The sequence below is a fragment of the Parambassis ranga genome, chromosome 4 (genome assembly GCF_900634625.1).
Source record: "Parambassis ranga chromosome 4, fParRan2.1, whole genome shotgun sequence".
Lineage (NCBI taxonomy): Eukaryota > Metazoa > Chordata > Actinopteri > Ambassidae > Parambassis > Parambassis ranga.
Window position 1 is genome coordinate 13,554,186 of NC_041025.1, and position 17,632 is coordinate 13,571,817.

The window sequence follows — 17,632 nt, forward strand, 5'->3', positions numbered from 1 at the left end:
CCACATTATGAGTGACGGTGACACAAGTCAAGTCAATGGCAGAAAAAGGTCCAATTGTTCGAGAAAAAAAAAAAAAAGCAGAGTGGGCACTTTTCACATTGCGCTTGAAAAGTGCCCACTCTGCGTGTGAGTAGAGAAGAGAATAAAAAGATCTGATCATTAATATAAATATGAAAAAGTGAACAAAAGTCTTTTTCCATATGTTAGATACTTTATTTCAAGTTGAGAAAATCCCTTTATTTAGCCTGATCACAAATCACACATTCAGTGGCTTTACAGAACTGATATGCTTGATTTAGATAAGCACACACGTCACCTACATTGTTCTTATTAAATTGTACTAATTAGAGAACCATAATGACTTGCAGAAACCAATTAAATCTCATTTTAAAACGTCACAAGTTGTAAACCTTTTATTTTTTTAAGCTCTAAATGAGAGTTACAAGTTTCAGGTGTGTTAATCAGCTAGCCATCAGTAGTACCCCTGTGTAATACCACTTTTAACCACTAGATAGACAAGGCAGGTGAGCCAACGGAGTATTCCGTTTTTCCTCAGGACAACAAAAGAGAAAGAAGCAGAGAAAAAAAATCATCCAGCACTTTGACTCTACACTTTGTGTTTTGCTGTGTTTGGCATTGTTGCATTTGTTCCTTGCTTGGATTCTTATTACCCTCTTTTAATAATCTGATTTAGCAGATTAATACTGCTCATACTTAAATGACGTCCACATCCAGTATTTCCAATCTGACTAGTCGATCACAGTGGATTCTGGTCCAATGTAGGGGCCCCTGGTGCTCCAGTAAGGGGGTAGAAGTTTAGAGTGGTGGGGTACCCAGTAGGAGACGAGGGTGCAGCAGGGAATCCAGCTGCAGTGGTTGCTCCAATCATGAACCCAGACTGAGGGTTCACAACATATTGAGCCAGGCTTCCAACAGGGGGCACTGTGACACCTGGGGGTGCCCATGCTGACATATTGCCAGGCATGGCAGACCAGGGACCTGCCCACTGGTTTCCCAGAGGTCCCTGTTGTCCCCAGGGCACAGAGGTAGGAGAGTATGGAGGGGAGGAGTATGGAGAGCCCCCTAGTGGTTGTGTGGGGAACATGGCCAGAATCTGAGAGGTGGAGAGTGTTTGCACCAGTGACTCTGGGAGGGAAGAAGAAAAAACAAGTTTGAATCTGTCTTAATGCTAAGCTAAGCTAATTTACGTCTGGCTTGATATTAATAGCTGCAAATGACTTTGTTTAAAATGGTTAAATGCAGTTTTTGGCCCTTGAGGCCTGAAATGAGCTAAAGATAGACCTCCTTACTAAAACAATGTGACCAGTATCAGGGAGAGGCAGTGATACCTGAGAAATGACCTCATCATTCACACATATGACTTACTGTGCAACACATACAAACATGACCGCAGCATGGATCTTTATCATCAGTCTTTATCAGTGCCATGGGAATTAAGGCAACATGACCAGTGTATGTAAAAATGTCATGAACCTAAACAGAGGGATCATGGGAACGTTCAGAGGAAAAATATTCTCTTGTACCTTTAGGGTCAAAGGTCAAAGTACCCGCACAGAGAAGAAGACCTGCAGCCGTCGGATCTCTTCATAGATGAATGGTTAGGTAGGTTTAATGATCAGAGTAGTTATAGTAAACATGTATTGATATTTACTGTGTGAATTTAGGTCTACCTTCTTATAAGCGGACTCCAATGTATATACAATGGTTCCATTTAAGAGTAAATGAATTAAAAAGTGTGTATTTTGTTTAATCTGTTAAAGACCTTGTTTAGAGTGTGAATGATGTCTTTGTGTTAACACCACAGTGTGATGTGTGTTCACGCGGCGTAGAAGTGTTGATGCTCTGATTAAATGAAACATGAGTAAGGTGCCATTATTATATGAAAGGGATGGAGACTGGTAAATGTTTGACAGAGGGATCCCGGGGTTTCTGATGTTTTTAATATTGATTTGCATGAATGTTAAACGGTAAGCTCAGAGCTTGAATCCACCCATTGATCGGATGTTGTGTGTTTTTTGCATGTCACACTCCAATTGACTCAAAATAAAAATGTCAAACCTGGCTGATCGCTGCCATGAGCAGAGGTCGGCGGGTCTGCCAGGGTGGGGGCAAAGACCTCCATCAGCTCACTACTGGAAGACACCTGCAAACAGAAAACAGAGGACGTCTCACTGTCCTCAGTGTAACACTGCCATTGTTTGTGAGCTTAGATATTAACAAAGAAGCTCTACTTTATATGTTTAAACCTCAGCTTATCTGTACTGATATCTATCTCTGTGAGTCTGAGTGCATTCAAACATGTTGGATTCTGTGTTTTGGTAAACCTGCTTTGATTCCGGTCTTGGACTAAACACATTCTCAAGAGCTGGTCCCTGCAATGTAACAGGCAGCACATGACTGGTGAACCTCAGCCTTTGGATCGATTTTGGACTAAAACAGAGCAGCATTCTTTGATTTACCTTTGCTGGAGAAGGTGGACTCTCATTTACAAGCATTAAGGAAGTGTTCTGAAAGACACATAAAGTCTTGAGAGTAAACAAATACAAATAAACAAAACATGCACCGTGGCAAAGATATGTAAACATTTCTCCTCACCTGTGTTGCTGTCTCTGCAGGTTTCTGTGGCGTCTCTTGGTCCGCACTCTGACAAACCTCCCTGACGTCTGCAAGAACAGGATCCGCCTGAGACACACAGATGAAATGATGTCACATAAGGGCACAGTCAAGATTCCGGATCCCATACAGCAGTGATTGTCAATATGGCGGCCCCTGGGCCACATCCGGCCCCGTGAATATTACTGAATTCAGGATTAAATCGCTTCATGTTCTCTGTGGCGTCTTTGTCACCCACTGTCTTGGCTGTGCTAAAGAAAATAGCAGCCTCCCCCACAACAGATTGACAGCCTCACAAATATGAAGCCTAAATATCGCCCCCTAGTGGCTTGCCGTTGTAGCGGTGATGAGTCTATCAACGCTCAACAAAGGCTACTACATTAATATAAATAAATTAATAATATATTACAACACTATTTTTAATAATGTTAAAAATAGTGTCTGGCCCTTGGACAAATGTAGTTGATGACCCCTGCTGTACCATATGAGAATATTTATTCAAACAACGTTAACAGACAAACAATTATTGTACACAAGTACATCTAACGCTGCAGCTTATCACAGCATCATGGTGCTGATGTGTCATGTTTTATTGCTCAGTGTTTTCCCCATGTTATTGTGGTGTGTTGTTACCAGGTTGGCCATCTTAATATAGAAGAGGGTGTAGGTGTCTTCATGCTGGTATATGTACGCCAGAGCTCTGGGGTCAGACTCATCTTTTGTCAACGAGCTGATTCTGCTTCTGTCGTGGTCAAAAAGAACGGCCTGAAGGAGAGAATGACAAGGAGGCTTACACATAATACAAAGCTCTACACACCAAAAATCACAGCAGAGATGGATACTTTCTGTTTCTCTAGTTTGTGGAAATACATTTGTTTATTTTATGTCATTTATCATTAACTTGGTCATTCTGAACTAGATGAGTTGACAGTCAAGAGTTATGGTGTGCTGGATGGAACACAAACTGACCTAAAAGAAGATCAGGAACCAAAACATCTACAAAATCTCAGTATTATCTCACGTGGGCAAAACTGGTTCCTCATTTCTTTTTCAAGAGAGAACAGGTTTTTATTTGAAAGGAAATTAACTGAAACCCTGGATCAAATAGATGAGCACAGTTACATGAAATACACTAATGCGGGAATTTATAGGCAGGAAACAGTTCGCTGGAAAACCACACTGGTGGTTGTACAAACCCACACAAACAAAAACAGGCCCATTAACAATATGAATTCATCCTGAAGGGGGCGCTCCGGAGCCAGGACCACACAGTGACATGAGAAAGTTAACATCAGTGACTCACCGCAGTCCTCTCGTCCACAATTTTCAAGCCAGTGGAGGAAATCTTCAACCAAACCCTTGGCTTGTGTTTCCCCTGTTTCCTTGCTGCTGCCTCGCAGCCCTGAAACACACACACTAGTCAGAGATATGCTACAAAAATGCTGAGTTTGTGCCAAAGATGTTCCGGTGGGACTGATGGGATTAAAAAAAAGTTGTTTATTTTGTGGAGCTGACATTTTAAAAAGTGAAATTGATCCCGATGATTTAAATCTCATTTAGAAAAGGTGTCTGCAACGTCTTAAGTTACCTTGGATACCATTTCACCCCTTTTGTGTTCTGCCCCTGTGGACCAGGTCTGTTTCAATGTTTGTTGTTGTTTTTGTGTGCTTTTAAGCTTATGCGTTCAGCGAGATATTAAACTCTCACTGGGTCGCATAAAGTCCTGTGAGATTAGAGAATCTGGTGTCACTGATATGTCAGCGGTCAGCTGGATGTCAGATGTATCACAGTGTGATTTTCCACTGCAGGGATTTTCCCACAACTCCTCTTTATATGTGAGGGGACCAGTTTCTTTACCAGAGGGGAAAGGTATCTGTGACTAAGGTAAACGTTTCATAATGTTTAATTAGTAATTATTATAACTAACTAACTACGTAATAAGTAATTAAGCGACAAATATGACAGATTTCCTTCAAAGAACAGGTCAAACAAACAGCAGTCATGTCAGATTCCTGGACTCAGATCATGTGTGAAGCAGTCAGAGTCATGACATCTATGGATGACAGATATTTATCCAACTTGTCATTTGATATCAGACGTCAGGAGTTTGTTTTTAATTTCTCTCTCTAATTAAAAGGCAGCTGAAGAGACAACTCATACCCAGCTTTATTAAAAGCTGACAGCGGTGTGTTTATTTTGGGGAGAGGAGCACCTTCAGTTTCATCATGGAATCCCAGCACATCTTCTCTCCCTCTGCGTCAGGTACCGGGTCCATGCCGATTAGTTTGGCCTTGTAGCGAACCCCGTCACCTTGAAAACGGGATGCAGAGTCACTGGGTGTTCTGGTCGCTCCTGGGAAACAAGACAGAGGAGATAATAGGTCAAAGTGTGAGGATGAGTCTGTGTGAGGAATCTGTGTGAGAGCACAGAAACACGTCTGTGTATATTTGGTTAAATTAGTTCTGTTTGTGTGTCATAAATTAAAATTTTAAAAAAGTTATTTTAGCTTTTAATTTGTCAGTGTAATACCTCTGTTTGTGTCTCTGGTGTTTGTAGAGTGAAGTAAATGTGTTTTTGTATATAATTGTTTGATAATATTTAAATGACCAAGTATGTTCTGATTGTGTTTTCTGCGTGTCTAAGCAAACATGTCGACAGGCATCTGACTGATCCTTAGTCAATGTTTCATCTCATTTCCTGGAATAAAAACAGGCAATTTAGTGATTAGGGAAATGTTAGTGTGCACTGTTGTAGCAAAGGTCGACTTGAACACACACACTCGAATCAGTTTACTGGCTTTCGGTCACTGTTTAGTTTAACAGGGGGCACAATCCAACACAGCAGTCCATCAGTGTTGCACAACACTGCACCTTAACAGATGTGGGTTTGGACCATAAGAACAAACTCTAAATAAACTCTAAATATCCAACACTGACATACATAAATGTAAACTTCCAGCATCATGCCAGAGGTTCAGAAAACTGCAGTTCCTCTTATAGCCTCTGGGGGCTGGCTGCCAACATCCTCATAGACATGTTTAAATGTCCAGCAGAATAAACATGTTTATGGCCTGGTTTGGGGCTTTATTATTATTATTATTATTATTATTATTATATTTTAATGACAGCTGTGAGGGCAGATAATGTTGATAATGACAGGCTGGTACATCTCACCTGTATTTGGAATCACTGGGAGTTTTCAGAGATTCAGTGGCTGCCAGCATACCTCCCACACAGACTTAAAATAACTCTTCATCCATTTTTTATTTTACAGTTAATGGTGTAAACACAAGAACACACCAATGAGGAGTTGAATGTCTATAGACTTGTGAAAAGGATGGTATTGTCCAGTAGGACTGCTCACACTTTGCCGTGTTACTTGTGGAAAAACCCACATCTGTTTTTGGCACCAACAATAATCAAATTAGGCTGGGGGGGTCATATAAATACATGTCACTAGATGCAAGTAAGCACATAGATATCGCATTCTCTGCATCTTCTTTTACTTCATCCATGATCATACACCTTGAATAATAGCAGACAAATGACTCAGTTTTCTCATATTTTATATTAAGTGTTTGTGTGTTTGTCTGGTATGCTGTATTTTAAGAATGTTATAAATAACTTAAAGCAGAAGTCAAAGCATTCCTTTAAAGATCTTACTGACACTGACACTGTGAGAAAATACCAGCGCTGAGTAGCAGAGAGGTGGATAAACAGTGTAGTTTCACTTGGCTCATGCAGCAGACATCTCTGGATCCCTGGATGTCTGAGGAATGGCCCTTCATGTCTGTGGTCCAGTGTTATTTTCAGGATAGCTCAAATTGCAGGTATGTTTCTCAATATGTTGATCAATAACATAAGCACATCTTAGGCATATTATAACTAAGTTTTGTAACTTTGCATTATGTTACATATGTCACTACAGAACATAGTAAACAAATGATGCTGCACTTTAGCTAGGAAGTGACAGCAGTGAAAACGATGGAAATGACCCACTCGACCAATGCGTGAGCAGTTGTGCGTGTGCCTGCGCTCATGTGAATATAAAACGAACGACTGGCTGCTCAAGTAGATACTCGGAAATTAGAGGAAAGACGTGACCTTTGCTGTTTTAAAGCTTAAACCCAGACAAATTTCAACAGAAATAAAGCTGAATCACAACATGAAGCTCCTAAAAACTGTTTGAGTGTCTGTAGTGCTGTTACATCCTCTGTCGACATGTTGACATTCTGGGAGTCACTCACTTGGACTGACTTTTGACTTCAAACTAAAATCCAGCTCAGCATCAGCTGCTTTATTGACTTTTACGATGCTTGCTTCAGGATTTAAACATAAAAGTATGACTCCTGCAGGTGCATTTACAGGCAGAGAGCTACGCTATAAAGTGATCATATTCTCATAAAGCCACCACTGCTCATGAACGCTGGTGGTTAACGTGTCTAAAATGATTATGTAAGATTTACAAGCTGACGTCTCATCACTGCAGAGAAAGCAGCTGTTGAATGTCTCACATTTCTTCTATTTGACAGGAAAACATCTTAAGGTTAATTCCAGTAAAACTTACATACACTTGCACAGATGACATCAGCAGTGTTTTCTAAAACAGCTGGAGCTGGATACCTTCCACATGGTGCACGAAGGAGGAACAAAGAAGAACAAAACAAGCTGTTACCTGAATTTCCCATCAGATGTTAGTAAACTGTGTCCCACAGCTGCCTGCTGCACACACTGTGTCAGCACAGCTTCTAATATTTCTAAATGTCATAAAGAGACTCTGACTCTAATCTAACAGAGGTGGATAAACAGATTGCACACTGATGCACAATGACACCTTTAGTCTTTTGTTTGTTACTCAATGCTACACATGATTCTTTTGTTTTATGTTTAGTTTGACAATTGTGAGAGCCCACAGTGGTTGTGTCTTCATACCTTTTGTGCTGGAGGGCAGCCAGGTTCTGACAGCAGCTTGGCCTGGTGTGGGACAACTTCCAGCTGTTTGTTCTGTCTCCATCATGAGGACGTCTGTTTAGAATTGATGGTGCTTCTGTGAAATCAACGCTGGTTGGCTGCAAGAAAAGCATGCAAGCACATTGAGAAAATGACATTTAAAGCGAAGTACTAATGTTTTTTTGTATTTTAGGAGTTAGGAGTGTTTGATATGAACCTCACCTGCTGGGAGTGTGTCGCTGTTATGACCCTGCTGCTTGGCTCATCTCGTAGCCTGAAACTCTTCTTGGAGTCAAAGGTCTGGCTGCAAACTCCCTGGTGATACATTAACATCCGCTGGGAAATACATGGGAAATCATGTAGAAGGCTGAGAGGGGGCTGCAGTAGAACACACAGAACATGGTGGTTTTCTCTCAGGGGAGGTCACACAGTTCAATGTTTGGGTGGTGTTTTCCTAAAATAGCTGATCAAATGAATGAGTCTTGCTGCTAAATAATTAAAATTTTGCTGAAAACATCTGGACAGCTGACAGAAACCAGAAGACAGTAAATGTTAAAAAAAGTCGTATTAAATCTTATAAATGTTTATAAACGCCTCAGACAGGACTTCTTGCAGAAATAATTGCTCTTGATGACATTGTTGTGTAATTCCTCATAGATACTGCTCGAATTATAAAATATGTTTACTGCACAGCTGTCAGCATGCTGACATATTCAGAGCCTGATGTTTGTGGGTATTGTTTATATGTTTACCACATGTACTTTACTAGCATGCTAGTATTTGCCAATCATTAACAGTGGCTGCAGTTCATCATTACCACCCTCTGTTGATGAGAAATAAGGCCAAAAACTGTGTCTCAAGCCGGATCAGGGTGTGAGTACACCAGTGGAGTCACAGCAGAGGAACAAGCCTGTAGCATTTAAGATGATCCTTCTTTGTCTTGAGATATCACAAGATTAATCCTGCACAGGTGACGGTTGGATTCTTTTAGCATATAGTGGATTTTTTCCATTATTCCAGTTTATCTTTCTCATACTGTACATACAATGCCAAACTGCATTTTGTTGCTTTTTACTTGTACATGTGTAATGACAATAAAGTTGAATCTAATCTAACCTAGGCTCCAGAAATAGTACATTGCAGGTCATCCACAGGTCAGACCATCCAATTGGACAGCCAGCTATAGCATGACCTTTGAGGTCATAGAAGGACAACAACACTGTAGATGACAACATTTGAAACATGCAGCAAGACTCCGACTGTCTAACTAGCAAAAATATCCAAAGAGGATCAGGCAGGGTGTGCACTAAAATACAGACATAGATTAATAAAAACCCACAAAGAAGAAGTAAAATAATCAACAATCAACGAACTAAGGACTCATTCATGACCGCATCCTCTGTGACACTTATGGGAAATTCTCTCCACAGTTCTCTCTTATGTAAACTGTGCAGTATATACATAGGGGGTATCGAATGACTGAACAGCCCGACTCTCAAAAAGGATCCACCCGATGACATCACTATGAGATCATCAGTGACTTGACAATTTTACAAGAGGCTAGTGTTTTCACAAGCTGAGTAGTACGATTCTCGAGTAAATTGATCCTGTAGGGGGAAACCCAAATTCGGATGTTTCTTTGGAACAACCTGAGCAGGAAGGATGCTTCCTGTCCAACCTCCACCCCTCTTGATATGAGGCTTTGAGATGTAACTTGTGCACTTTCTAATCTAAATATTTACAGACTGGATCACTCGTGATGTCATATTTAGATTAGCAGAGAGACTTTCCTGCATGCACGGACATTTTCTCAGGGAGCACGGCTAATTTGTTGAAAACCCCTCGAAGCAGGAAGAGTTTTATATCAGCTTAGGCACAGCTTTCCCAAGATCTCCTCTAAATGAGAGAGCTTCATTTAAAGTCTTAATAATATACAAACCCAGAATATTTAGGTCAGACAAGGCAGAAAAAAAGCAAAAAAGTAAAGACTTCAATAACCAGAGGACATTTAAAACCAGATTTAATCAACTGTGCCAGTCAAAGGAAGAGGTTATGCAGTCATAAAAGCACTGAAGGGGGGGGGGGGGGTTCAAGTTTCCTTTTTAACAAGAAGTGTGGGATAACATATCTATTCACATTCCCCAACAGTGACAGTGAAGAAGTCAAAAGATATTTGGGAGGAGCAGGTAAAGCTCTGGGAGGATCTACCTCGCTTTGCACCACAGTGAAGATGTGTTTGCTCATCGGCAGAGGAGACTCTTTTTTTTCTCTAAAATAAGTCACATCAGCAACATCTGAGTGAGTCTCTGCTGGATTACACACGGTCAAGTGTTTCCCACATCCCACTTGAGATAATGAGGAAGCGCAGATCTGTTGTTTCACATTCAGACTGAAGGATTACATGTTCCTCTGTGTGCTGTGGAAACCATATGACCTCTGGAGCGGATAAAACAGATTCTAAACCTCACTGATCAAGCTCAAAGACCAGGCTGGTTTTCTCATATGTTTTGGTGGCTGCTTTTATTTAAACAAAGAGGTTTGCCTCTCTGTAATATAATTGTTTGTTTTTATAAATCACAGGCCCATTTTGCAGGTAAAACACATAAACAAACATAATGACATTTAAAAATACCACAGGGGAAGATGGCAGTAACAGAGTGGCTGGGTGCCAAACTCCTGCGTGTCTTAACAACCATAAACAAATCCTTACATGGAGAAAAGGCATACTGTATAGTCTAAGCTGTGTACAACATGTAACCTGCTTTGGATTTGATTCAACCGCTAATAACGCTGTCGTCAGTCAGACTAACTGTGCATTAAAAACACACTCCTTTAAAAGCCATGGACCATCACTGAAGTCCAACCCACTTACTGTCAGAAACCCAGAAAACCTAAACTAATGATGGGTACAGACTCAGCAGAGTGTTTATTTAGTGTTATAAAAGTGTTTACACTATAACTTAAACTGTGCCATTGGAAGACATTGCACTTTGTCTCACCGCGTGAAAAACAATTGTTCCAGGATCTGTTGTCCGCTTAGATTTGCTGAAGCCAGAATATTTATTCCTACAATGGAGCATCAGGGTGCTCGTCAGACTCACAAATACAATAACAGACATACACTACAGTCCAAAAGTTCGGGCTTCTCTGATCCGCAACAGTTTTCAGCTGTGCTAACAATTGCACACGGCTTTTATAATCATCAATTAACCTTTGAATAGTAGTCTAAACATTGACATATGCAATGTGTATGTGTGTGACACACACACATACACAAACAGCTATTAACTGATGATATGACTGTAAAACACTGTTGTCCTGGTTAGAAAATGCAGTCATGTCTTCTTGCTTGGTCCCTTTTTCTGACCAGCACCGCATAGGAAACATCAAGCCATCAGAGCAGAGGATACACACACACACACACACACCAGGTTGCAACCTCAGGGGCTGAGAAATAAAGACTTTAAAGAAATTCCCCTCAGGGGTGAATAAAGGAATTCTGATTCTTTAGGAAAGTGGCAAAAACTGCAGTTTAGGGGCAATCCCCAGAGACTCCCATCAGAATCAGAATCAGAAATACTTTATGAATCCCAGGGGGTGCTTGCATTCCAGGTGCTCCATGCATACTCAAAAGCAGGTTAGAAATATAAAATAAGGTAAAATAGTAAGAATATGGTAAATGGCCAGCTATAAAGCAGAAATGAGCATATTTACAACCTGGTGCAAAAAGCAGTTATAACTCAGCTCCTCTCATGCCCCACATTTTTTTAATTTGATGTACTTAGACAATGCCAACATGTTAAAGGCTTGGATTAAACCCAAAAGTTTTAACCACAAAGTGGTGGCAAGCGAGTGTAGCAGAGATGGACAGCAGGAAGCTTCTGCTGTCTGTGTGGGCACACACCTGTCATTTAAAGTGGTCACATCCTTCATTTCAGCACTTCATTGGTCGTCACGAAACACTGTAACAACATTTACAATATTTCACTGAGAGTTGTGTGACTTTTGTTGCACTTAAAATTTACTCAGTTATCTCTCATGTGTGTCTTTGCTGGAAGGTGAGGAATGAAACCCTCTGAGCAGCTGTGCTGTGCTTTTTTTATGCAGCTCAGGCTACACAGGGGTTTGATAAGACTCTCTCTCTCTCATCTCCCGGAAATGCCTCATACATGAGAACTTGGATGACAGCACATGATTAAAAACAAACATCCTTTTTATTACCAACATGCATCCCACCATGAAATAATTTACGAAGTTAGTCTCAGGAGGTGCAGAGCTTCTCCAGTGTTACCACTTCTTGGAAAGAGCACTCAGGGAGTTACTGATGTATTGTCAATAAAAAAAAACATCATTCTTGATATTGATTTTATATCAGAGGACAAATGCTTTGCATTGATAATTAACTTTTGACAGAAGATGAGTGTATTTTTCCATTTGTTTTGGTGGTGAACTTGTCCTGAAAGACCCCCTGCTTCTCTGGAAATCCTTGCACATTTTGCAAATGGACTTGAATATTATTGCTGATAATGCAACAGAAAGATTCAGTGTGTGGATAGTCAGTGTGGGCTTACATGAACCCACTGACCACATCCACCTCTGCCCATCGTACAAAAGTACAATAGACAATCTGATAAACTCTATGCGAAGAAGATGTGTTGCACTGCATGAGGCAAATGGTGGTCACACCAGATACTGACTGGTTCTGAGTCCCCAGACCGCCAATAAAGCAGAAACAAACTGCACATTTCAGGGTGGCCTTTTATTGTGGGCAGTTTGAGGTACACCTGTGTACTAATCATGATGTCAGATCAGCATCTTGATGTGGCACACCTGTGAGGTGGGATGGATTATCTCAGCAAAGCAGAAGTGCTCACTATCACACATTTAGACAGATTTGTGAACAATGTTTGAGAGGAATGGTAATATTGTGTATCTGGAATGAAGTTTAGATCTTCAAGTCCATCTCATGAAACATGGGAGCAAAAACAAAAGTGTTGCGTTTATATTTTTGTTGAGTGTAATATTGCAGCAGGCCACTAGAGGGCAGACTAAAGGCAATGAAACCATGCAGAAACAATTAGGCCGACAGTCAAACTGAAACAGTAGCTCTCAGTAAGGATCAAACACGATAAATATTTGATGAATTAAAACTTCATAGAGAGGCTTAGAAATGTGTAGACATACAAAAGCACAACACAATAGTGCAGGCTAACAGTAAATAACACACACTTTATGGGCACAAAAGCCTCTATTAAACAAGATTTTTCTGATGCTACATCTATCTTCTCTTTTCTTGGTCAAAACCTTAATCTGCACATGAAAACCTGAATATACGTTTATTGAACCTCACATAGAAATGTGTAGACGTCAGCAGGAGATTATGTTTTTTTAAAAATGTTTCACGATCAAAAGCGTAAAGAAGTGATGAATGTCTTGGTGAAGTAACACCAGCTGCACTGATTTCACCAATCTGGGAACAAAGTCTCAACATTCTGTGGTTTTACAGGAACTAAATGAAACAGGATAATCACTGATAAAAGAAAAAAGATATATTATTTTTTGAATAGTGGGGGACTTTAAGTGCTGACTCAAAAGTCAGATGGACGGGTTTATGGACAGAAAAATGTTCCTTACAGCGGGGTATGTGGTGATATGTTCTTTTGGGCTGATTACTCATTTGGTAAAGGCCTGTTCACATTTATAGCTCGAGCCCTCTGCAGAGACCACAGACAGAGATAATACGTTAGCAATAAATGCTTTACCTTACCTACAGCATTCACTACCACTATAAACAACTGAGGGACAGTCCAACATCCCATGATTCACGTACGCTACGTTCCAGCCGTCTTTGGAGTTTCCAGGCCTTGGCATCACTAAAGTGGTTTGTTGTGGTTACAGTCTGCCTCCTTCTCTTCTGTCTGCAGCAGAGAGAGATGAGCAGCAGTGGTTTACCTCTCACAGAGGTGTTGTGCTTTGTCTTTTAAGGTCAGCTAGAGACGGAGACACCACTCCGCTGTGCCTCACTGTAAACATAAGTCACGCTGTAATGAATGTGTGATGGCTGGAAAGTCAGAGCAGGTTAAGTGCACTGACGTCGCGTGTGTTCTCGCTGTCCGTCAGCCTTATGTTGTTGTTCCTTTTACAGTCATCTCTGTTTGGAACAAAACTGTATGTACACTGTGAGAAACAAAAGACTGTCACTAGGAAAACAAAAGATAAGATAATTTCTGACTATCTAGCAAATTTTGTTATTTCCCTTATGAAAACTATTTCTTCTTTGTAGAAACTGAACTTTTAGAAAAGTGGTCCTCGGGATCAAAATAACTGTCAAAATGGCCACTGAGCTCCTTCATAATCTTGGAGAGGACGTAGTTTCTGAAGAGCCATTTTGTGTCAGTCTTGGAGGCTCCAACTGCTGCTATGTTGACAGCTCCTGAGTTCATCTAAACTTCTGGTCGAATGATTAAAATGAAAAAAAAAATCACCCCTGGTTCAGTTGTACCCATGTACTAATCACAGAGTATACGAGTCTGCTTTGGAGCCAGACCCCAGAGGCTATGAGGGGGCTTCAGGGATGTGGGAGCCGATCCCAGCTGTCAAATGGTGGGCCAACACAGATAGAAACAACCATTCACACTCACCCTCACACCAACAGGCAATTTAAAGTCCTCAGTTAACCAAACATGCAGGTCTTTGGTCTCAGAATAAACCCTACATCAAACTAATTATGAGCCCCCCCCCTTTCCCTCAGAAAGTTGAGAGTTAAATAAGGACCGTTTTTCTTGATCTATTTCAAAAAGTGAGTGTTAGTGGTGTCAGTTAGTAGCTACTGAAAAAACTAAGCTATTCACTTATCTATAAGAGCTCAGAAAACCTTGGATATGTCTGTGTCTGTAACCTTGTTTCCTCTCCTGCAAGAGCTTCCTCAAAGAACGTGCAGGATGCACAAAAACAACATTCTTTTCTTCATACAAAGTCGTTTAAATAGAAATTACTCAGAAGTGAGTATACTGATTTTCCTCAAGTATCAGATCTAATTTGTGCATCTGCCACAAACACCCTTGTGTATGTCTGCATTCAGAATGACTCACGTCCCACAGTGAGAAGAATCTTCTGTGTCAGTCACCACATCAGCCCGTCGAGTGACCTCCGATAGGCTGCATCTCTGTGATGACGCCCAAAGTTGCAGATGGAGCGGAAGTGGTATCAGACGTCTTGTCTCGCTCCGAGCATTCACCTCGTCCATCCTCCCTGTCAGCCTGCTGGACGGTTCAGTGTGTTGGACACAGCCCGCCTCTCTGCTCCCAGCTGTGCGCCACGACCCTCCTTGGTTGATTAACCTGTGGATTACTGGAAAGAAGAGGGGATGAGGCTTCCAGAGAACATTCCCCTGGCGAGTCCTTGTCTAGTGTTGCAGGGGGTTAAATGGGAAATGAGTTCCCAAACCCACAACAAACCGAAGGAGCTATCACTGTCGAACACCAGTCCGTGGGTGTACTTGGCGATGGAAAGCCCGAACTTTACGCACGGATCTGTTTCCACAAACGAGACGCTGGTTCAGCTCTCACAAGCAACCAGAGTCGAGACAGCGATCGCGTTGCCCATTTTTATGTTTGCTTTTGGTGCCATTGGGAATTTAATTGCGATAATCGTACTTTCAGTGTCGAGACAGCAGCGGAAATCCTCCGCTTTCTACACGCTGGTGTGCGGACTGGCCGTGACGGACCTGCTGGGCACCTGCCTCGCCAGCCCGTTCACCATAGCCAACTACCTGGACAAATATGTTCTAATGAACAAACACGTCTGCGAGTTTGACTCATTTTTGTTGCTGTTTTTCAGCTTAACCGGGCTGAGCATCATATGCACCATGGCAGCAGAGCGGTACCTGGCCATATGCTGCCCGTACACCTACCAGCGGTGGGGAGTGGACAGACGCTTTGCGCAAAAGTTTCTTTTCTTCATTTACATCAGTCACATCCTTTTCTGCTGCCTTCCGATGATGGGCATGGCGAGGAGCGAGCTGCAGACGTCTCTCACGTGGTGCTTCATCGATTGGAGGACCGCTTATTCTGTCATATACGGCGCCGTGAGCCTGCTGCTCATCTTGGGCACCATCCTGCTGAACCTGGCGGTGTGCGGAGCGCTGCTGCTTATGCGCCAGAGGACCGTGTGGCGGCCCGTCACCAGATCCAGCGTCAGGGAGAGGTGGAGGGCTCTGTCCTCGGCCGCAGAGACGCAGATGATCGCGGTGCTGGTGACCACCTCCGCGGTGGTTCTGGCGTGTTCAGCCCCACTAGTGGTGAGACATTCATTGTTGATTATTATAAACCATTGGCTAATGTCTCTAAACTACTGGTAGTATTGATAACTTTATTATTACGAGCAGCAGTGTTGCAGAATAAACGTGCTGGAGTAAACGCGCAGTTATTTTTGTCTCTTTAATAAATACATAAACACACAGACTCATATTAGCTGAAGGCTTATGTGAAAATCAAATATACTCTCTTACTGAGTTCCACATATAAAACTTTGCCTCCATTTTTTCTTTCTTATGAAATAGTTGTTTTAATTAAAAACAATCAGAAGTCTCGTAGATTTCCTATGTTGGCAGTGAAGCTGCACCAGAGGGCCTGTAGCAGCTGTCCTTAATGTCATTTTACGAATTGTGTGAATCATGTGACACTTGTGGTCCTCTTGCTTGTGGTCATCATTGAATGTTTGTGTTTATGACTTCTGAGAGTCCCTCTGCATGAGTCAATCTTACTTGTGTAATTTAGAAATGATGACGTTTCTTACCAACATTGTAAATATGTGTTGTAATAACTTGTTTTTCTCTTCAAGGTTTGTGTGTTTGCCAACCGCTTCATTAAAAATGACACCAAAGCAGATCTGGCGGCCATCAGAATAGCCTCAGTTAACCCCATCCTCGACCCCTGGATCTACATCCTCCTCAGGAGATCCTTGTTCCGACGGTTACTCAGCTTATCCAGGCGAGGCAGCAGCACTCAGAGCAGTACCCCTTCCTCACCACAAAGGAATCTGTTTTGTCCTGATATCACAAAGGACGGCCATGTGCTCACCCAGCTGATGTGTAATGCAAACATTATCACTCAGCTGCCTGTGAGCGTCAAATTCACTCCATCCGACGCAGAGAAGACTGCAGACCGAGCATCAGTTTGAATGTCTGAAGCTGAAGGCAGCTTCATGCAGGGCCACAGACTCTGTTATCAGAGCTCCTGCAGTGAGATGGAAGAGACTGTGTGGACCCTCAGCTAGACTGGACTGTCCTGCAGGATTATTTATTAAGTGACAGAACAGTGCTCCGATTGTGGGACACACACCCTGCAGTATCTGAACAAACTATGTGGATCTGATGTTCCAACTGAAGTGCAATAACAAGACAAACCTAAGCCTTTCAGTGTTACCCACACTCCCCTTCACACCCGGCACCTTCCTCCAGTCAGTTAATTGTAGCCCCTGCAGACACATGGACAGCTTGTTTCATGTGGCACTTATATTTTTAAACATCATGGTCACATGTTTTAGCAGAAGCCTCATTCATGGACATCATGAATTTTTGAGCCGTTTCTCAGATCCTTAGTTGGAGGTATTTATGCAGTTATTTTTGCACACTTTGCACAGAAACTTAATAAAACTATGACCAAAATATCCTGCTGCTGCCCATTTTTAATGGTACAATGTAAGACTTATGTTCGCCGTAAATCTGAGTTTGCCTTCTGGTATTTGGTTCGCTGCTTTTAATTTAATTCAATTCAATTCAGAAACTCAGAGCTTAGACCATTGAGCAAGCAAAGGAAAAACTCCCTTTGAACAGGAGGAAACCTTGGACAGGACCCGGCTCACAAGGGAGAACCATCCTGCTGATGGTCAGCTGGGTAAAAGAAGAGAAGAAGAGGTAGAAAGGACAGAGAGAATGAAAGAGAGAGAGATGTGCAATAAACATGACAGGTCGTTGTAATTGTAATGCTGAAAAACTGTATATTTATTTGTTTTTTAGCCGACATGTTGTTCAAGTTAATTATACTAGC

General features: G+C 41.7%; 2 protein-coding genes across 6 annotated transcripts; one reads left to right on the plus strand and one right to left on the minus strand.

Annotated features, from left to right (window-relative positions):
• Positions 1–239: 239 nt before the first annotated feature.
• LOC114434182 (disabled homolog 2-like) lies at positions 240–14,868 on the minus strand. 5 transcript variants are annotated; one of them, XM_028403190.1, is made up of 12 exons: positions 14,675–14,868; positions 11,488–11,545; positions 7,806–7,961; positions 7,566–7,702; positions 4,847–4,986; positions 3,938–4,036; positions 3,268–3,399; positions 2,617–2,703; positions 2,481–2,528; positions 2,346–2,393; positions 2,080–2,164; positions 240–1,146 (listed from the first exon to the last, which is right to left on the minus strand). In XM_028403190.1, exons 4-12 carry the CDS (start codon positions 7,648–7,650, stop codon positions 758–760), a joined length of 1,113 nt encoding a protein of 370 aa, XP_028258991.1. In that variant the 5' UTR covers positions 7,651–7,702; positions 7,806–7,961; positions 11,488–11,545; positions 14,675–14,868; the 3' UTR covers positions 240–757. The 5 variants fall into 5 exon arrangements, with proteins under 5 accessions (XP_028258991.1, XP_028258992.1, XP_028258990.1 ...); XM_028403191.1 differs by lacking the exon at positions 11,488–11,545 and having other exon boundaries at positions 7,806–7,919; XM_028403189.1 differs by lacking the exon at positions 11,488–11,545.
• A 50-nt stretch (positions 14,869–14,918) lies between these two features.
• Positions 14,919–17,330, plus strand: LOC114434179 (prostaglandin E2 receptor EP4 subtype-like). Its single transcript, XM_028403187.1, has 2 exons — positions 14,919–15,882; positions 16,425–17,330. The coding sequence occupies exons 1-2, from the start codon at positions 14,950–14,952 to the stop codon at positions 16,761–16,763; spliced, it is 1,272 nt and encodes a 423-aa protein (XP_028258988.1). The 5' UTR covers positions 14,919–14,949; the 3' UTR covers positions 16,764–17,330.
• Positions 17,331–17,632: the final 302 nt, after the last annotated feature.

Excerpts from the sequence above, each read along its gene's own strand:
- LOC114434182 (XM_028403191.1), bottom strand. The coding sequence starts at position 7,650 with ATGATGGAGACAGAACAAACAGCTGGAAGTTGTCCCACACCAGGCCAA. Across the intron at positions 2,529-2,616 it reads CTGCAGAGACAGCAACACAG|AACACTTCCTTAATGCTTGT; the intron begins GTGAGGAGAAAT and ends TGTGTCTTTCAG. Across the intron at positions 2,394-2,480 it reads GTCCACCTTCTCCAGCAAAG|GGACCAGCTCTTGAGAATGT; the intron begins GTAAATCAAAGA and ends GTTACATTGCAG.
- LOC114434179 (XM_028403187.1), top strand. The coding sequence starts at position 14,950 with ATGAGGCTTCCAGAGAACATTCCCCTGGCGAGTCCTTGTCTAGTGTTG. Across the intron at positions 15,883-16,424 it reads CGTGTTCAGCCCCACTAGTG|GTTTGTGTGTTTGCCAACCG; the intron begins GTGAGACATTCA and ends TTTCTCTTCAAG.